Genomic DNA, 22341 nt, shown 5'->3' with positions numbered 1-22341 from the left:
GCCTAGAAGCAATGATACCTCAACCACTCAGATTTTGGTTTCTTCTTTTTTTTTTTTTTGAGAGAGAGTTTCACTCTGTTACCCTGGGTGGAGTGTAATGGTGGTATCAGAGCTCACTGCAACCTTAAACTCCTGGGCTCAAGGGATCCTCCTGCCTCAGCCTCTGCAGTAGCTGGGACTATAGGTGCACACCATGATGCCTGGCTAATTTTTTCTATTTTTAGTAGAGATGAGGAGTCACTATTGCTCAGGCTGGTCTCGAACTCCTGAGCTCAAGCAATCCTCCCACCTTGGCCTCCCAGAGTGAGATTTTGGTTTCTAATACAATTTTCCAATAAAAGAAATGAGGGTTCCTTATGAAAATGGCTGCTTCTAGGAAAATAAGATGATCCTAGAGCATCTTATAGTGCCAGAAAGTAAGAAAGTGTTCAAAACTAAAGTTCTACAAATTACCTGACCAGTACTCCTCAAAATTGTCAAGGTCATCAAAAAGAAGGAAAGGTTGAGAGACTGTTAAAGCCAACGGGAGCCTAAGGAAACATGACCACTAAATATAATATGGTATCCTGCATGGCATTCTGGGACAGAAAAGGTATTTAAGGTGAAAACTAGGAAATCAAAATAAGGTATGGACTTTAATAATAATGTATCAAGGTTGGTTAATTAGTTGTGACAAATTTATCATACTAATGCAAGACGTTAATAATATGGGAAACTGGGTGTGGGATACATGGGAATTCACTGTACTGTCTTCACAATTTTTCTATAAATCTAAAACTGTTCCCCCAAAATAAATCTTATTTAAAAAAAAACAGGAGATGCAGCTACAGTGGTGCTTACAGGAAAATTTATAGTATTGAATACTTATAAAAAAAGAAAGGTCTCAAATCAATAATCTAAGCTTCCACCTTAAGAAAATATAAAAAAGAGCAAAATAAATATGAAACATATAGAAGGATAGGAAATAATAAAAGATCAGAAATCAATGAAATTTAAAACAGAAAAACAATAGAGAAAAGTCAACAAAAGCAAAAACTGGATTTTTGTAAAGATCAATAAAATTGATAAACTTCTATCAAGACTGACAAAGAAAAAAAGGGAAGACACAAATTACAAACACCACAAATGAAATATGTGATATCACTACAGATTCCCCAGATATTAAAAATAATGAACTCTAAACATAAAAATCCAACAATGTAGATGAAATGGAACAAGTCCCCCAAACTACAAACTATCCAAACTCATTGAACATGAAATAACATAACTTAAATAATCCTATAACTACTATTAAAGAATTTGCAGGCCGGGCGCGGTGGCTCACACCTGTAATCCCAGCACTCTGGGAGGCCGACGCGGGCAGATTGTTTGAGCTCAGGAGTTCAAGACCAGCCTGAGCAAGAGCAAGACCCTGTCTCTACTAAAAATAGAAAGAAATTACATGGACAGCTAAAAATATATATAGAAAAATTAGCCGGGCATGGTGGCACATGCCTGTAGTCCCAGCTACTCGGGAGGTGGAGGCAGAAGGATTGCTTAAGCCCAGGAATTTGAGGTTGCTGTGAGCTAGGCTGATGCCAAGGCACTCTAGCCAGGGCAACAGAGTGAGACTCTGTCTCAAAAAAAAAAAAAAAAAAAGGATTTGCAGTTAAAAACCTCCCCCAAAAGAAATCTGAGCCCAGATAGTTTCACTGGGAAATTTTGCAGACATTTAAAGAAGAATTAATAGCAATTCAACACAAACTCTAGAAAATAGAAAAGGAGGGAGGATATAGACTTTTAAAAATGCAGAATAAGGGGCTGAGTGAACTTTCTTGTCTTTGAAAACAGTAAAATATGGGCAAAACAACTAAAACCAACCATTTGAGAACTCAAACAATTACCCAAAGCCACCAAACAAAACTAAAATTGTCTATGCAAGACAAACTACTGAAACTACTGGTGTGTCTGAAATTTTAAGTTGGGGCAATTCCCATTCCCTCTTCCTCCCCAGCTCAGTGTTTTGGTAGCCAAAAGCCAGCAGCACTGCAGACAATGGAGAGATCGGACTTCTTTTTGAGCTCCCTTAACAGCACCATCCCTGGTGCACAGTCAATATTATGCAGCAACCTGGAAAATTTTCCACTCTCCAGTGAGGTGGGTATATGATTTCACTCAAAGCTGCACTCAGCTGGCAGTGGAGGAACATACTGGTGTGGAGAGTATGGGGCTACCTGCAGGGCAATAATTAAACAATGAGAAAGTGCTGGCAACAACTCACTTGTGATTTCAGTTGGAGCAAACAAGAACTTAGTCTAGAATTAAAAGGGAATTCTGGGAGAACTAGATGACTATAGGAAACCTTGAAAATCTCTGACATATCCCTGGGAATATAAAAGTCTGGCATGCCCAGGAAAGACCTGAGAAGGGAGAAGGCACCAGTCTTCTGGTTGACCTTGGGTTCCTAGGCAAACAGGAAGCAAAAGGTTGTCTTGTCTGAAGTTTGAAGGTGTGCCTTCTCACAGAGATTTCCTTGGAAAAGATATCCAGGCAAGGCATTTAATGAAATCTTCTGACCAATCATTGGCTCACTACTAAATGGTACCGGCCCAGGTGTGAGCCTTAGGAAACCAGGCTTTTAAAAAATGGAAACAAGGCTGTGCACAGTGGTTGATACCTATAATCATGCCTGTAGCACTTTGGGAAGCCAAGACCAGAGGAATGCTAGAGGCCAGGAGTTCAAAACCAGGCTGGGCAACATAGCTAGACACTGTCTCTAGAAAAAATTTTTAAAAATTAGATGGCCATGGTGGTGCACACCTGTATTGCCAGCTATTCAGGAGGCTGAGGCAGGAGGACTACTTGAGTCCAGGTGTGAGAGGTTGCAGTGAGCTATGATTGCACCACTGTACTCCAGCCTGGGAAACAGAGTGAGACCCTGTCTCTAGATAGATAGATAAATAGTTAGATAGATAGATAGATAAAGAAAGAAAGAAAATAAAAACAAAAATTTTAAAAAATCTAGCAGGGGATTCAATGGCCATACACTATAGAGAATACTAAATTAGGAAAATCACTAAATAAATCAGTAGCAACAAGAAAAACAACAATAACAAAAAAAATGGCAACAACAAACCTTGAGGGATAGAAGAATCTATTATTAGAGTTGTTATATTATCTAAAATGTCCAGTTTTCACCATAAAATTAGAGACACACAAAGAAACAGTAAAATATGACACATATATAGAAAAAACAGGGGGGGAAGCCAACAAAGATATCCCGGAGAGGGCCTACATTTTGGACTTAGTAGACAAAGCCTTTAAATCAGCTATTATAAATACAGTTAACCTTGAACAACACAGGTTTGAACTGCGAAGGTCCACTGATGTGCAGACTTTTTTCAACCAAACGTGGATTGAAAATACAGTATTCCCAGAATATAAAACCTGTGTATGCGGAGGGCCAGCTTTTCATACATGAGTTCCTTAGAGCTGCCTGTGGGACTTGAGTATGTGTGGATTTTGGTATACACAGGGAGGTCCTGGAACCAATCTCTGCATATGCCAAGGAACAACTGTAAATTCAAGCTTAAGGAAATGATGCCTAAAAAATTAAAGAAAACTGTGACAATGATGTCTCACCAAATAGAGAATAGAGGTACAAGTTATATTTAAAAAACAAAATAGAAATTCTGGAGCTGAAAAGTACAATATCTGAAGTGAAAAATTCAATAGAGGAACCCAAAAAGAGATTTTGGTTGGCAAAGGAAATAATCAGCCAACAAGAAAATAGATTATTAGAGAAATCCACTCTGAAGGATAGAAAGAAAAAAGAATGAAAATAAAAATGAACAGAGCCTCAGAGACCAGTTGGACACCATCAAGCATGACAAATATGCAAAACAGGAGTTCCAAAAGTAGAAACGAAAGACAATGGGGCAGATGAAAATTAGAATCAATAATGGCTCCAAACTTTCAAAATTGAAAGACAAATATCAGTCTACACATTCAAGAAGCTCAGTGAACTACAGCTAGAATAAACTCACTGAGATCCATACCTAGGCACTCATAATCAATTGAAGAAAGTAGAAGACATAAAGAAAATCTTGAAAGAAGACAAATAATAGGCTTATCATGTACAAAGGATGTTTAATAAAATTAAGAGCTAACTTCTCATCAGAAACCATACACGCCAGAAGACAATGGGATGACATCATCAAAGTGCTAAAAGAGAAAGACTGTCAAGCAAGAACCCAGCTAAAACCTCTTTCAAAACTAAAGAAGACCCACATACAAAACTGCTGTAAACTCCTTGAGGGGATAACCTTCTCTTAACAGTAACGGACATCATACTCTGCATGTAGTTGGAGATTATTATGTTTTAGGGAAATGAATAACAGTTTTTGGCAGATGAATTTTAATCTACAGAAAAAGAAAGAAGAGTGCCTTATGGGAAGTGTATAATAGAGTTACTAAACTGTGTACCATCTTTCTGAAACCAACTGTTCAGTTGTAAGAGTTCAAAGGTGGATAAAAGCAACTCTGTACCAGAGCAGATGTGGATAAGACAAATAATTCAATTAGATTTAGAAACAACCAGTTATAATGGCAAAACAGCCAATGTTCCAGATTTACTTTTTTGTTATTTCAGGGACCTAATGTGAAATATCAAAAGAAAAAATTTTGCTGTGAAATTGATTTGAAAAATGGAAGATGAGAACATGCAAAAGGAACTTTATGATTTCAGTGTTCATTCTAATAACTAGTTCTTCTTGATAACTGGAATACAAAGAATACCCTAAAATCTAAATTTCCATTGAACCAATTCCATTTTTAGAATAAGGCCTTTCCTCAATATGCCATGATTTTGATTTCTGCTTTTGTGAAGATCAGAATGTAATCTTTATTATTTTATATTATTTTCTAAAATCCTGGAAAGTCTAAATCTAAATGCTTTAGATTTATTTCACAAAAATGATTTTATCTTTTCACATTTTCAGGTGTCTTATGGCATAAAATGGAACTGTATTAATGGACTTACTAAGCAAAATATTTTTGTTTCTTTCAATTTTGTATTTTTCATTAATTCTTCTATCAATTTTATGGTAGAAAAGGAAGCATCTATTTTCTTTGAGAGAAGAGTTTTAAATAGCTAGCTATTTTAGAGTTCCTATTATAATAGGGTTCTACTTGTAAATAATTAAAGGAATTTAACCTGGGCTAGAAGAGGCGGTATTAAGAACAGATGTTTCTGTGGGTTGGAAGCTGTCACAGTGGTGACACACTTGAATTGGAAATCACCAACATTTTCTTCTTATTCCCTAGTCACCAAATAAAACATGGGCATGCTTTTTCATATCTTATGTTTTTGTAAGTTGAATTATACTAGGCCTTTTAATAGCCTTTGATTCAATTTAAGCTAGTTCTCTATGTCCTTGCTTTTAAAAATATTTCATAAATGGAAATAAGTGAAAACATTTCTAATAAATAAAAACTGAAAATTCATTGCTAGTTGACCTGCCATACATGAAATACTAAAGGGAGTCCTTCAGGATGAAATAAAAGAATGCTAGACAGTAACTCAAGTTGACATGAAAAATAAAGCATACTGTTAAAGAGAACAATATAGGAGAATATCATATCGAGTATAAATGTACTTTGTGTTTATAACTCTTTTCCTATCTGATTTCAAAGAACTGCATAAACCAATAATTATAAAAATGTGTTGATGGGCTTAGAACATGTAAAGATATAAAGTGTATAACAATAATAGTACAAAGAAGTAGAGAGGGAATATATATATGTGCGTGTGTACATTACACACACATATCTATATTAATGTTTTATATACTGTTGAAATTAAGTTAGTGTTAATCTGAACTAGATTGCTTTAAATTAAGAAGCTAATTTTAATCCCCATGGCTACCACAAGAAAATATCTAAAAATTATAATAATAAAAGAAAAAATGGAATTTATATGTTATACTAGTAAATATCTATTTTACACAAAAGAAGGCAGGAATAAAGGAAGAAAAATGTCATAAGACATATAGAAAATAATGAGCAAAATGGCAGACATAAATCCTACCTTATTTATAATTACATTAAATGGTAATGGTTATAATGCATTATCAAAAGACGGGGATTAGGCCGGGCACAGTGGCTCATGTTTGTAATCCTTGCACTTTAGGATGCCAAGGCAGGAGGACTGCTTGAGGCCAGGAGTTCAAGACCAGCCTGAGCAAGAGCAAGACCCCATCTCTACAAAAAATAGAAAAATTAGCTGGGCGTGGGTACATGTACCTGTAGTCCCAGCTACTCAGGAGGCTGAGGCAAGAGAATTGCTTGAGCCCCAGAGTTTGAGGTTGCAGGGAGCTATGATGACACCACTGCACTCTGGCCCAGGCGATAGAGTGAGACCATGTCTCCAATAAGAAAGAAAAGAAAAGAAAAAAGAAAAGAAAAGAAACAGAGAAAAGAAAGAAAGAAAGAGAGAGAGAGAGAGAGAGAGAGAGAGAGAGAGAAGAAACGAAATGAAACAGAGAAAGATAAAGAGACTGACAGAATAAATTAAAAACACGATCTAGCTATATTCCATAATAAACACAGTTCGGATTCAAAGACACATACATTAAAAAATACATTAAAAGTAAAAGGATGGAAAAAGATAAAGTAAATAAGCAGTAACCAAAAAGAAAGTTGGATTAGCTATACTAATATCAGAAACATACACTAATATCAAGAAGACATAATAATTATAAACATATGTACAACTAACAACTGAATTCCAAAATACATGAAGCTAAAATTGACAGAATTGAAGGGAGAAATTCAACAATGGCTGGAGACTTCTATAATCTACTTTCAATAATTGATAGAACTAGACAGAAGATCAACAGGGAAATAGAAGACTTGAACAGCCCTATAAAACAACTAGGTCTAACAAACATATATGGAACACTCCATACAACAACAGCAGAACACATACTTTTTTCAAGTGTACATGGAACATATTCCAGGAAGGACTATAGGCAATGAAAAAAAGCCTCAATAAAATCAAAAGGGCTCAAACCAGGTATGTGCTCCAACACAATGGAATGAAATTAAAAACCAACAAAGGAAGGAAATTTGAAAAATTCACAAATATGTGGAAGCTAAACAACACATTCCTAAGTAACCATTGGTTTAAAGAAGATATCACCAGGGATATCAGGAATGACTCTGAGGTGAATGAAAAGGAAAACACAAATTACCAAACTTAAGGATGCAGCTAACCAATGCTTAGAGGAAAATTTACAGTTGTAACTGCCTAAATTAAAGAAATCTCAAATCAATAACACAGCCTTCCACCTGAAGAAATTAGAAAAAAAGACCAAACTAAACCTGAAGGGTAGAAGAAAGGAAATAATAAAGATTAGAGTGGAAATAAATAAAATAGAGAATAGAAAAGCAATAAAAAAACTCCCAAAATTGTTACTTTGAAAAGATCAACAAAATTGACAAATCTTTAACTAGACAGAGAGAGAGAAGACTCAAATTACTAAAATCAAAATGAAAGAGAAGACATCACTATCAATCTTACAGAAATAAATAGGATTATAAAGAAATACTATGAAAAACCGTATACCAAAAACTTAGATAACTTAGATGAAAGGGTCAGATTTTTATATAACCGCAAACACTGAAAGTGACTTAAAAGTTAATCTTAACAGACCTATAACAAGCAAAGAGATTGAATTAGTGTTTTTAAAACTTCCAACTTATAAAACCAAGACCCAGATAGCTTTACAGCTGAATTCTACCAAGCATTTCAGGAAGAATTAACACCAGTTCTTCGCAAATCCTTGCAAAAAATAGAAGAGGAGGAAATACTTGCCAACTCTGAAAACAAAACCAGACAAAGATATCACAAGAAAAGAAAATCACAAACCAGTATCTCTTAGGAACACAGACACAAACATTCTCAGCAGCATAGTAGCAAACCAAACCCAGCAACACATAAAAGTATTACACACCCTGACCAAGTGAGATTTATCCCAGGAATGCAAGAGTGTTTTAATCAGAAATTCAATCAATGTAATACACCATGTTCATAGAATAAAGGACAAAAATGATACAATCAGTACAATAAAAGCATTTCACAAACTCTAATGCCTTTTCAGGATTAAAATGCTCAACAAACTAGGAATAGAACTTCCATAAACTGATAAACGACATCTATGAAAAACTCACAGTTAACATGATACTTAATGGACAAAGAATGAATGTTTTCCCCCTATGATAATAACAAAGACAAGAAAAATTTCTTTCAACTCTTTCATTAAACATTGTACAAAAGCTTCTAGCCAGAGCAATTAGTCAAGAAAAGGAAATAAAAGTGTATAGATTAGAAATGAAGTTAAACACTAGTCATGGATGACATGATCTTTTAAACTGAAAATCCAAAGGAATCCACTAAAAAAAATTAGAAATAATAATTGAGTTTAGCAATATGGCAAGATATAGGTCAATAAACAAAAATCAATTGCATTTATATATGCTAGCAATGAATAATCCAAAATTAAATTAAGAAACCCCATTTATAAAAGAAGTAAACAGAATATAATACCTAGTAATAAATTTAACAAAAGAAGTGTAAGACTTGTACATTGAAAAGTAAAAATGACTGTTGAAAGAAATGAAAGACAATCTAAATAAATAGAAAGACATCCTGTGTTCATGGATTGGAAGATTTTTAATATTTCAAAGATGACAATACCCCTCAAATCGATCTACAGATTCACTATAATATCTATCAAAATTCAAATTGTATTATTTTGCAGAAATTGATAAGCTGACCCTAAAAGTCACATGAAAATTCAATTTACCCAGAATAGCCAAAACAATCTTGAAAAAGAACAAAGTTAAAGAACTCACTTTACAATTGTAGAACATACTATAAAACTATAGTAATCAAGACAGTATGGGATCAGCATAGGATAGACACAGATCAATGGAATAAAATTAAGAGTCCAGAAATAAATCCATACATCTATAGTCAACTGATTTTCAATAAGGGTTCCAAGACCACTTAATGGGGGAAAAGAATAGTCTTTTCAACAAATGGTGCTGGGAAAACAAGATATCCATATCCAAAAAAATTAATCTGGATCTCTAACTCACACTATATATACAAACTAACTCAAAATGGATCAAAGATCTAAATGTAAGAGGTAAAACTATAAAACTCCTAAAAGAAAATATAGGAATAAATCTTCACGAACATAAGTTAGGCAGTGGAATTTTAGATAAGACACTAAAAGCACAAGTGACAAAGAAAAAAGTACATTAGATTTCATCACAATTAAAAATTTTTATGCTTCAATGGATACTATCAAGAAAGTAAAAAGACAACCCAAGAATGGAAGAAAAATCATTTGCAAAATGACTTTATATTTGTGAAATTATATCTGCTAAGGGTCTAGTACCCAGAATATATAAACACTCATAGTTCAATACTTTTTTCACCTCCTCTCCAATACTTGTTACTGTCTGACTTGTAAAATCCAGTCATTATAAATGGATGTGTGAAGTTGTATCTCATTGTGCCTTTGATTTACAGTTCCTAAATAATGTTATGGAACAACTCTTTAAGTGCTTATGAGTCTCATGTATCATCTTTGGGAAAATGCCTATTTGAATCCTTTGCCCATTTTAAAATTGGATTATTTATCTTTTATTGTTGAGTTGTTTTTTTTTTGTTTTGTTTTTTTTTGAGACAGAGTCTCGCTCTGTTGCCCGGCTAGAGTGAGTGCCGTGGCATCAGCCTAGCTCACAGCAACCTCAAACTCCTGGGCTCATGTGATCCTACTGCCTCAGCCTCCCGAGTAGCTGGGACTACAGGCATGTGCCACCATGCCCAGCTAATTTTTTCTATATATATTTTTAGTTGGCCAGATAATTTCTTTCTATTTTTAGTAGAGATGGGGTCTCACTCTTGCTCAGGCTGGTCTCGAACTCCTGACCTCAAGCGATCCACCTGCCTCGGCCTCCCAGAGTGCTAGGATTACAGGCGTGAGCCACCACGCCCGGCCTTATTGTTGAGTTTTTGAACCTTCATGTACTGCTGGTGGGACTGTAAAGTGATTGCAGCTGCCTTGGAAGAAGGGCCTGGTAATACCTCTAAAGATTAAACACAGGGTTACCATGTTGTCCAGCATTTCCACTCCTATATATCTACCCAAGTGAAATGAAAACATATGTTCACATAAGAACTTGAACACCAATGTTCATAGCAGCATTATTCATTATAGCAAAAATATAGAAACAATCTAAATGTCCAACTACCAATGAATGGATAAATAAATTGTGGCATATTCATACAATGGAGTATCATATGGCAATAAAAAGAAATTAAGTACCAATGTATGCTACAACATGGTTAAACTTCACACACACTACACTAAGTGAAAAAAACCTTAGTCATAAAACACCACATATTGTATGATTCCATTTATATGACGTAGCCAGAGAAGGCAAATCTACAGAGACAAAATACATTAGCGACTGATTAGGGATGAGGGAAGTAGGAGTAAATGGAGGAGTTATTGCTAAAGGAAATGGGGTTTCTTTTGGGGGTGATTAAAATGTTCTAATGTATATAATACATTTTAATATTATTCAGCAATAAAAAATGAAGTACTGATACATGCTATGTTTGACCCTTGAAAACACTGTAAGTGACAGAAGCCAGTCACGAAACCACATGTGAGTTCACTGATATGAAATGCTCAGCATAGGCAAATGTATAGAAAGAGAAAGCAGATTTGTGGTTGCCTGGGGTTTGTGGTTGGTGCGGGTTGAGGTGGAGGAGCTACAATGGGGCACGACTATTGATATGTACAGGTTTCTTTATGGAATGTTAAAAATATTCTAAAATCAGATTGTGATGATAGCTATATAACTGTAAATTATACAACTTAAATGAGTGAACTTTATGGTATATGAAATACATCTGAATAAAACTGTAATTTTTAAAAACAGAATTAAAAGTAAAGGAGCAAAAGAAGGAAACACTTTCCAACTCATTTACGAGGCAGCTTTTCCCTGATATCAAATCAGAAAAAGATAGTATCAAATTAAAAAATATTTAAAACAAAAAAATGAAAACTCTAACATACTTCTTGAACTTAAACTAATAAAGGGCCTTTACAAAAAACTTACAGTTAACATCATACTTTATTATGGTCAAAGACTGAAGGCTTTCCCTTAAGAATAAGAACAAGACAAGGATGTCCAATCCCACTACTCCTATTTAATGTCATACCAGAAGTTTTAGCTAGTGCAGTAAGACAAGAAGAAGAAATAAAAGGCATTAACAGCTGGGTGCAGTGGCTCATGCCTGTAATCCCAACACCTTAGGAGGCCGAGAAGGGAGGATTGCTTGAGGCCAGTAGTTCAAGACCAGCCTGGACAATACAGTAAGAGCCCATCTCTAAAAAAAAATTTAGCTGTGCATGGTGACATGCACCTGTAGTCTGAGCTACTGAGGAGGCTGAGGTGGGAGGATCACGTGAGCCCAGAAATTCAAGGTTACAGTGAGCTACATCACACTACTGTACTCCAGCTTGGACAACAGAGCAAGACTTGGCCTCTAAAAAAAAAGAAGAAGAAGAAATAAAAGGCATAAAGATTAAAAAGGAAGAAATAAAATTTTCCCTATTCACAGATGACATGACTGCCCACTCAGAAAAATCTCAAAGAATCTATAAGAAAACTCTTAAAACAAAGTAAGTTTAACAAGATCTTAGGCTACAAGTTCGGTATATAAAAATTAATATCTTTCTAGCAATGTTTGATTGGAAACGTCCCCAAAATAAAAGAAATCATTAGGTATAAATGTAACAAAGCATGTTATTATAAAAACATAACAAAGAAGACATTAAAAAATGGAGAGACATTCTATGGTTATTGATTGGAAGACTCAACAGAGTAAAAATGTCAATTCTCCCCAGATTGATATATAGATTTAACACAATTTTAATCAAAATCACAGCAGGATTTTTTTTAGATATAGTCAAGCTGATTCTAAAATTTATATGAAAAAGAAAAAGAAAGGAACTAGAATAGCTAAAACAATTATGAAAAGAACAAAGTTCCAGGAATCATAATACCTAATTTTAACAATACCGATTTAAAAAGTTACTATAAAGCTACAGTAATCAAGATAGTATGGGCCGGGCGCGGTGGCTCACGCCTGTAATCCTAGCACTCTGGGAGGCCGAGGCAGGTGGATCGTTCGAGGTCAGGAGTTCAAGACCAGCCTGAGCAAGAGAGAGACCCCCGTCTCTACTAAAAATAGAAAGAAATTATCTGGACAGCTAAAAAATATATATAGAAAAAATTAGCCGGGCATGGTGGCGCATGCCTGTAGTCCCAGCTACTCGGGAGGCTGAGGCAGTAGGATCACTTGAGCCCAGGAATTTGAGGTTGCTGTGAGCTAGGCTGATGCCACGGCACTCACTCTAGCCCTGGCAACAGAGTGAGACTCTGTCTCAAAAAAAAAAAACATTAAAAAAAAAAGATAGTATGGTATTGGTGAAAGGACAGACATATAGATTAATTAGAACAGAATAAAGAGTTCAGAAATAGACCCGCACATATATGGCCAATTGATTTTTGACAAAGCTATTCATTGAAGAAGGATGATCTTTTGAACAAGTGGTGATATAATAATTGAATATCCATATGCAAAAAAAAGAACATCACCCAAAACCTCACATCTTATACAAAAAGTAATTCAAAATGTATCATAGATCTAAATGTAAAACATAAAACTAAAAAACTTTTAGAAGAAAACATAGAGGAAAACCTTTGTGACCTGAGTTTAGGCAGAGTTCTTAGAATATTGCACCCAAATCATGATACATTAAAACATATTTGATAAAGTGTACTTTATTAAAATCATAAATTTTTGCTCTGCCAATAACACTTTAAGGGAAAATGAAAAAACAAGCTAAGACTGGAAGAATATATAAAATTTGAAAATCACATGTCCTACGAAGGGTTTTTACATAAAATACAAGAAAAAAACTCTCAAAAATCAACCATAAGAAAACCAACACTCTAATTTTCTAAAATGACAAAAATTGTTACCTTTGAGATAAACTGGGTGAAGGGTACACAGGATCTCTCTGTATTATTTCTTTAACTACATATAAACCCACAATTATCTCAATGAAAACTTCAAATAAATATAAAACAGGACATAAAAAATGGCAAAAGACTTGAACAAACACTTTACCACTGAGGATATATGCAACACAAATAAGTACAAGAAAAAATACTCACCATCACTATCATTAGGGAAATAAAATTAAAATCACCATTTATACCACTATACAGATATTAGATAGGTTAAAATAAAGAATACTGATAATACCAATTACCGAACAGCATCAAGAGAAATGAAGTCTCATACATCGCTAATAGGAATGTAAGATGATATAGCTGCTTGGGAAAATAGTTTGGCAATTTCTTGAAACATTTAAATACACATACCATATGACTCAGCAATCTCATTTCTGGTTTTTTGTTTGTTTGTTTGTTTGTTTTTTGAGACAGTCTTGCTCTCTCACCTGGGCTAGAGTGCCATGGCGTCAGCCCAGCTCACAGCAACCTCAAACTCCTGGGCTCAAGTGATCCTCTTGCCTTAACCTCCCGAGTAGCTGGGACTACAGGCGTGCACCACCACACCTGGCTAATTTTTTCTATTTTTAGTAGGGACGGGGGTCTCACTCTTGCTCAGGCTGGTCTCGAACTCCTGAGCTCAAGTGATCCTTCCGCCTCAGCCTCCCAGAGTGCTAGGATTACAGGCGTGAGCCACCGTGCCCGACCTACAGCAGCTTTATTTGCAAAACCCCAAACTAGAAACAACTCAAATGTCCACCAACAGATGAATGGATAAAAAAAAAGCTACTGTATATCCACACCATGGAATATTACTCAGCAATGTAAAGGAATAAACTATTACAACACAAAATAACTTGAGGAATCCCAAAGATGTTGTTTTGAGTCAAAGAAGTCAGTCTCAGAAGGCAAGTTTTTATCATGATATCTCACTCCTTTGGCCATGGTTACTTAGAAATAGGTGGACATCTGACTGTAGAACAGCTCAATTATGGGCCAGGCTATGGAATTCGACCCATTTCCTGGCATAAAAAAGAGGAGAAGAGACAGCCAAATTTTCTATCTCTGGAATCTGACAAAAGTCAGGTAAGCAGGGATCCGAAATGCTTTGGGATCACAACAAGCCAAAGTTATCTGAAAGCCAAAGTTCTGGGGAAGCAAAAACTACGCATAAAAATGAATTTTGGGACAAAACAGAATAAAGCATAACTATTAATGGTACAGCATCAGACTGAAGGTCCATGTGTTTCTGTTATTAAATCCTCAAAGCTGCCTTTCATGCAAGTTTATCCTTTAGTTCTATCTTTATGAGGATCACCTGAAGTACAATTCCTGTTCTCAAGATTTGTATTAGTTGTTCAGTGTTGCCGTAACTAATTACCATAAACATAGCTGTTTCAAATAATACGAATTTATCTTAGAGTTCTATGGATAGAAGTCCATCATGGGTCTCATAGGCCTAAAATCAAAGTGTTGGCAGGACTGTGTTCCTTCTGGAGGGTGTAAGGGAGATCTGTTCCCTGGTCTTTGCAGGTTCTAGAAGCTGCCTGTATTCCGTGGTTTGTGGCCCTCTTCCTCTGCCTTCAAAGCCAGTAGTGTTGCACCTCCCTGACACTGTTTCCCTTGTCATATCATTTCTCTGATTCTCTCTTCTGTCTTCCCCTTCTTCCACTTTTATGGACCCTCATGATTATATTGGACCCACCTGGATAATCCAGGGTACTCTCCCTATTTTAAAGTTAGTAGATTAGTAATTTTAATTCCACCTGCAAACTTAATTCTCCTTTGCCATGTAATCTAACATAGTAACAGGTTCCAGAGATTTACACATTGACATTTTTGAGGGGCCATTATTCTGCCTACCACAAATTCTGTTAAGATTTCAATATGTCCCTACAATGTACCCTCAACCCTCACCTTGATTATGCACATATAACCAAAGAAGCCTGACCTGATTAACAACTTCTTTTTTAGTTAAGTAGAGACTGACTCTCTTTTTTTTCAAAGTCAAAGAAGTACATTTTAGTAATATTCTTATAAATAATAAATAATCTTCATATAAAGCATATTTTTCCAATTTTGCTGATCTTTTAGCAGGTTTTTAAAAATTCCTTGTATGATTGATTTACCTGTGGCAACTATGCCATTGTCCACATGTGTCAAGGACTGGGGGCGGCTGCGAAGTTTGCTTTTGAAAGATCTCGGTCGACGTGGTGATGTGGGTGGCAAAGGAATCTCCGAAGATTGGGTTTTGTTATCTTTAATTGACCGAAGGCGTTCATAGAGCTCCTGAAGCTCCTTATTCTGCTGAGTTTGAAGATTTACCACCTCCTGTATGTGTCTGAATGGAAATCATGCAGAAAGCATTTTAATCGCACTGGCTCCATAGAGATGCTCCAAGAAACTCTACACTGGTACAAGTTTAACAAGGAATTTAGATTAAGAATGAGGAAATACAGAGTATTTTCACAATTTTAGCATGGGAAATGCCTGCCTAAGCATAACATTAATCACTCATAAAGAAAAAGATGAACGAATTGATAAGAACAAGTTTCTAAAAATTCAATATAGTGAAATACAATAAAAATTTTAAGTCAAATAATAGGAATAATATTAACTTTTTCTTTATTATATGTTGAAAGTATAAACAGGAAGAAAATATTTTTAACAAATAATAAAGAGATAATATTCAGAATATGTAAATAATTCCTAAAAATCAATAAGAAAAAAGAAACCTTATTTTTTAAAAAGGGCAAAGACTATGAAAAGGCAATTCCAAAGAAGAGGAAATAAAAACAGCCACTGAATATGAGATGATGTACAACTTCACTATTAATCAGAAGAAGAGGATTTTTAAAAAATATTTTTAAATTAAACTGATTGGAATAAAATTAAAGGATCAGTAATATCCAATCTAGTGTTGTTAAGATGTGGAGAAACAGGCACTTTCATATATTTTTGTTTGGAGTATAAAATGGTGTGGCTACATTGGAAGATAGTTTTAGCAATACCAATCAACTTAAAATGGACACACCTTTTACCAGTAATTCCACTTTTAGGCATCCATCCTACAAAAATATGTAAGTACGTGAAAATATAAGAATGTTCACTTCAGCATTGTTTATATAAGAAAAACATGGGGAAAAACTGAAATCTCCATTAAGGAGGGATTAAATAAATTTGAGTATACTCATATTTTGGAACAGCATGCAACCATTGAAGAAAAAAGGTAAGATTTATTTATGTAGATATATATACATGTGACAATGTTATGTCAAAAATTGTAGAACATGTATATTATTTTCATAAAAAGCAAAAATTATATATTTGTAAATGAATAGAAAAAGGACCAGGAAAATATATCAAACAGTTCACAGTAGTTACCTCTGAAAAGTGAGATTGAAGCATGAGAAATGGGAGATTGTTTGTTTACTTTTTTACTGTGTTATTTGAATCTTTTCTCATATATAATTTTTAATGCAAAAAAGAGAGTATAGTTAGTTCAAAATAATGCAGGTCTAAAAACTCAGCTCACCATTGTGGGCCTGTAGGACTATAGGCATGAGAAACATTATTCAAGAGTTTTAAAATTTTGTGAAGAAAACATAATGCCAAAAGAATATTGAAGACAAAATAGAATACATCATCTTTTATGATCCCTTCCTGGTCTTCGGTTCTATGAGGTTATGAGAATCAATGTCTCACTTTCAAAATAAAATACATACTCATAACCATTATGGCCAGCTACAAAAGCCACCAGCCTTTTGAGAATGGTTTAAAAGAAACATTAAAAACAGCAATGGAGTACTGATAACACAAACATTAAACTACCTTAAAAATAATTACTTTTATTATAAAAGTATCAGTGTACATATACTGCATAGTACTTAATATATAGTAAAGTTGATGTATACATAATATATAGTAACGTCAAGCCTGTGTGTGTGTGTATGTATTTTTTTAAGTAGAATATCAACCTTCCAGTGATGAATGTTTAAAAGCATACATTTGCATTTTTTCCAGGCTCAAGTTTAAAAAACTGAAACAAGCTGGGGAGACAATGGTATTATAATTACCTGTCATTGGAATAACAGTTTTGGGATTTGGAGTTTTTTTCCTCCTCTGGGCAAATCCTTAAAAACTGGGAAATTTCCAAGGATTTTAACCCACTTTAGTTTGTAAAGCACTCAAACGTAGCATCCAAGTGGATCATTATCCAAACATGTAAGAATCTGACTAAAATCCAGCTTTTTCCATGCCTATATTTTTATCTCCTCCTGATTCTCCCTGCTTTATAAGTTTTTCAAGACCCAGAACAGGATAGAAATTCTCTAAAACATAAGATAATTTCAAATATTGCTAAAGTTGGTTTCAACTTTACAAAGTAATGGCATGGGGTCATCCACAGGAAATTAGTAATAAATTTATGGGTATATACACATAATGGAATACTATGAAACTGTAAAAAACAGAATAATGCAGATACAGAGCTAAGATATTGTGAAATGGTAAAAAAAAAAAAAGCAAGATATAAGAACAGTCTGTAGTACAATTACTACTTGTAGGGAACAAAAAATATGTATGTATTTGTTTGCATATACATACACTAACTGGATATACAGGAAACTGGTAATAATTGTTGTCTCTAAGGAAAAAAACTGGGTAGTTCGGGTGCAGTGCTAGGAGGAAGACTCTACTGGTTACCCTTTTGTACCTACTGAATTTTGAATAATGTGAATAGAATTAGAATTCAGCAACTTAATACTAATTTCTTTTAAAAAGTGACAAAATTTATAAAACTTAATACAAAACAGCATTCTATATGACAAAATATATCACCATGATATATCACTAGTGAAGGTTGATGACCTCAGTTACCAAATAACAAGCTTGATCTTCTTGGAAGTATCTTACTTCTTCCTAAAGAAGATGAACCACTATCTCTGATTATATAAATTAGCTATTTACTTATCAAATGTGAAATTATATAATAAGAATAGTTGTAAAATCTAAAACCAAAAGTCCTGAAGGATAAGGATTGAAAAGGTCACCAAAAAGAATAATTAAATCATATTGGGGAAAAAAACCAACTATAATTAGTCTTCAGACTATGAAAATATTTCATATATAAGGACTTTAACATTCATAAATGTCTAGCATTAGCAGTCTTTACAGTTTTCAATCATAAAAAGGTTTCAAGTATTAAAATGTCACCAATCCTAAATTAGCTACCAAATACTAAGTTCTATAAAACCCAGGGCAACCAGACTTACGACAGAAGAGAGAGTCTGCTTACTTTTCTCGTAACCTTTGAAGCTCCACCTTTAAGTCCTCGTCCTCTATTTCTGACTCATCATCACTGCTCATTGGGGAAGATGCCGAATAGAAGAGTGAACTCTGTGTTTGAGCATAGGCTTGTTCTTCATGGAGTGGTAAGCACTGATCACTCTCTGGACCAGTCTTTGCTGCTGACTTTCCACTGCCAGCAAGGCTGGTTGAAAATTCACTGTCAGAGCTAGGCTGTTTCCCACCAGGTAGTATTTCTCTCTCTTTAAGCAACAGTTCAGATCCAGACTGTATGCTACTTCCTGTGGCTGAAGTTTCTTCCAATTCCTTTTCTGGGGTCACTGAAGATACATCAGTCTCACAAGCTGTGCTGAAAGATAAGAAGTTGTCACCTTGTTTGGGAATTCCTTTATCTTCTTTAAAAGTTTCATGAAGAGCTTGTAACTTCTGAGAAGGAAATGAAGTTTGTGGATTGTGCATGGCAGGTTCCATTTCTACCAATTTAGACTTTGCTTGTTCAGTAAAGGCTAGAGTTTCTTCACTGGAATGGTTTGTCGTTTCATTGAATGCTGGTATGTGTTCTATTTCAAAAGATGTCATTTTCACTGACTGCTCCTGAGGAACTGTAATCACCTGAGATATAAAAAGGTAAAAGTGTCTGGCACAGTATAGATAAATGGATGGTCTGCTGTGATATACATGTATTGATACTACCAAAACTTAAAAATTCCATCTATACTCCCCATATTCAAAGTCTTTCAATTGGGCCCCTTGAGTAAAGAGAGTTGGCTTCATATTGCTCAAATAAAATTCCACAATTAGATTTGCAAAGATTCTAGAGAACATGAAATTAAATTTATAAAAAAGATGACGCAACCACCTGGCAAAAAATGATAACCCATTTCTGTGTTCTCTTCCAGCTATTAAAATCTCCATTTCTTTAGATTCACCTTTAATGACAGCTACAAAAGTTGAGGGGATAGATGCAAGGTGAACAATTTAAATATGACAATAATCTACATTTATTTTTTTTCTTCCTTTTTTTTCATACCCCATTATATGAGAATGATCTACATTTAAAGTAAGTATCATCTGCAGACCAAGATATTCAATGGCTGTTACCTTTTATAATACTCTTGTAGATAAGGAATCAACCAAAGACACAAACCTGGAACCGACCCCGCTGAAATGATCCAGTCATCATCGCTTTACATCTACTCAAAGCCCTAGTGTCAGCTGTGGACTCCCGTGTCAGAGGAATGGGATCAGGAGCAATTGCTGATCTCATATCTTCTGTTTCCACTGCAATTTTGCCAAATTGTAAGTAGAAAAGAGAAAATTATTTGTTAAGACTAAATTTGTTTACTTGACCAAAAATGAAGAAAAGTAGAAAAAGTTTAACTCCTGCTAGACAATTAAAAGGTGTTAATGTATTAAGTAACATCATATAAGTCCCTAACTCTAAATCAGACATTGCAAGATTTATCCCGAGACTTAGTATCTATATGAAATGAAAAATTGGAAAACCAAATTAGTTACAAAAGGAAAAATAAAATGGTAATGACATTAATGGGATATGTCACATATATGGGCTAAGTGGAAAAAGTGGCAAGATTTGTGTATGAACAAAAAAAATAAGTAAATGAAAAGTGATGTTACCTAGTCTATGTCCCTGACTGTAAGCACACTACCTTGACGGACTTTTGATCTCTTGAAAAAGCTGGTTGACTGCCGTAGCCTGTATGCCCAGCTTTTTAATTTGCGAGTCCAGGATTTCTTGCTAATAGGATTTTTGAGACTAGGACAAGTAAAGCTTAGGCCAAAATATCCACCTCCTGTCTGCAGATGAATGGCTCCACCGCCTGACACAGCAGCAGGATAGGCCTCTGGATCCCTTGGAAGTGAAGCATCTGAGGACATCTCCTAATGGAGACAAAAACCGAGAAAAACCAAAGTGGTAATAATTTAGGTAAGGTGACATATTTTTAATATCATCGGAGTTTCTTTCTTTCTTTCTTTATTTTTGAGACAGGGTCTCACTCTGTTGCCCAGGCTAGAGTGCTGTGGCATCAGCCTAGCTCACAGCAACCTCAAACTCCTGGGCTCAAGCAATCCTATTGTCTCAGCCTCCCAAGTAGCTAGGACTACAGGCATGTGCCACCATGTCTGGCTAATTTTTCTATACATTTTTACTTGGCCTGTTAATTTCTTTCTATTTTTTAGTAGAGATGGGGGTCTTGCTCTTACTCAGGCTGGTCTCGAACTCCTGACCTTGAGCGATCCTCCCGCCTCAGCCTCCCAGAGTGCTAGGATTACAGGCGTAAGCCACCGCGCATGGCCAGAGTTTCTTGTATGGACTAATCTTTAGTCAAAAATAGGATATTATTATATAGTTGCATTAATAGATCAGATCACACTGAATCTGAAGTATTCAATTTATAGAAATTAAGCTTTCCCTTTCTTTAAAAATATTATTTAGGCTGGGCAGAGTGACTGATGCCTGTAATCATAGCCCTCTGGGAGGACAAGGCGGGAGGATTGCTTGAGGCCAGGAATTCTAGACCACCCTGAATAAGAGACCCCATCTCTACAAAAAATAGAAAAATTAGCGGGGCATGGTGGCACACGCCTGTAGTCCCAGCTTGGGAGGCTGAGGCAGGAGAATCACTTGAGCCAAGGATTTGAGGTTGCAGTGAGCTATGATGAAGCCACTGCACTGTATCCTGGGTGACAGAGCAAGATGCTCTCTCAAAAAAACCCACATTATTTAGACTTCAGATAACAGATTATTAATCTTCGACCCCAGAATATTTTTTATCACTATATAAACTTTAAAAACTGAAAATCAAGGCCAGGCATGGTGGCTCATGCTTATAATCCCAGCACTTTGGGAGGCTGAGGGAGGAGGATCACTTGAGGCCAGGAGTTTGAGACCAGCCTGGGTAACATAGCAATTTTTTTTTCTACAAAAAAAAATTTTTCAAAATTAGCTAGGCATGGTGATGCATGCCTGTAGTCGTAGCTACTTGGGAGGCTGCAGCAGGATAATCACCTGAGCCCAGGAGTTTGAGGCTATAGTAAACTATGATCACACCAGTGCACTCCAGCCGGGGCAGCCTAGTGAGACTTGTCTCAAAAACAAAATGAAACAAAACAAAAACAAAAAAGATAACCAAAAATCAAAATAGAAATTATTTCTTTCATATGTACCAATTTACTAAAAAGGTTACTAAAGCTCCATGCTATTAAAATAAAAATTTTCATTTCTACTCATTTTATTTAAGAGAGTTAAAGATGCCTGACACACATGATAACAGAGAAAAAGGAGATATCTAGGCACTTTATGTAAACACACAGAAATTTACAAAGTACCTGAGAATTATTTCAAATTCATGTTCTAAAAATTGTTAACATCAGCCCATGCTAGCTATAAAATCACTTTTCCCTCTTCTTGTCTTCCTACCCCAACAAAAGCCCCCCAGAATTAACTGTTGTATATAAATGTGTGCTTTAAAAATAAATCCCCTATAGTAATTAATACAAAAATTAATACAGACAACCACAAATACTTTGGAAAACATGATAATGACCAATACTAATCTAGAAGACTAAAAGAGAATATAAAAGCACAAAGAATGGGATTTAGCAATTGTCTGAAGGAAGACAGCCTACATGGCAGTAAGTATACTGTCTTGTGTAAGCATTAGTAACACTTAGGGAAGGTCGGGAGTTATTGAAATTAAAATTAGCAACAATCCGTTTTTATTTTCTGAAGTCCCATTTTCGACTACTAATAACACTACTTTCATGAGGAGAAAAAACCCTCAAGACTACAATTTAGAAAGTGGTGCATTGGTCCCACTGAAATTACAGAAAATATTTTTCATATGCAATGACTGGGTCAAGACA

General features: G+C 35.2%; 1 protein-coding gene across 2 annotated transcripts in view; it reads right to left on the bottom strand.

Moving 5' to 3' along the window:
- Window positions 1–22341, bottom strand: part of WNK3 (WNK lysine deficient protein kinase 3) — a 116377-nt gene that overhangs the window by 12672 nt on the left and 81364 nt on the right. Inside the window, exons 17-21 of one of the 2 annotated variants that reach the window (XM_045537623.1) lie at window positions 20124–20355; window positions 19601–19734; window positions 18443–19065; window positions 15276–15487; window positions 11035–11064 (exon numbers count right to left, since the gene is read on the bottom strand). In XM_045537623.1, the coding sequence (XP_045393579.1) occupies window positions 11035–11064; window positions 15276–15487; window positions 18443–19065; window positions 19601–19734; window positions 20124–20355 (1231 nt within the window). The remainder of the gene's footprint in view (window positions 1–11034; window positions 11065–15275; window positions 15488–18442; window positions 19066–19600; window positions 19735–20123; window positions 20356–22341) is intronic. The other variant, XM_045537624.1, reaches the window with a different exon arrangement.

This window comes from Lemur catta, chromosome X, assembly GCF_020740605.2.
Source record: "Lemur catta isolate mLemCat1 chromosome X, mLemCat1.pri, whole genome shotgun sequence".
In the NCBI taxonomy this organism is placed as follows: domain Eukaryota; kingdom Metazoa; phylum Chordata; class Mammalia; order Primates; family Lemuridae; genus Lemur; species Lemur catta.
The sequence above is the reverse complement of the archived record's forward strand: the minus strand, read 5'-3'. Positions and strand labels throughout refer to the sequence as shown.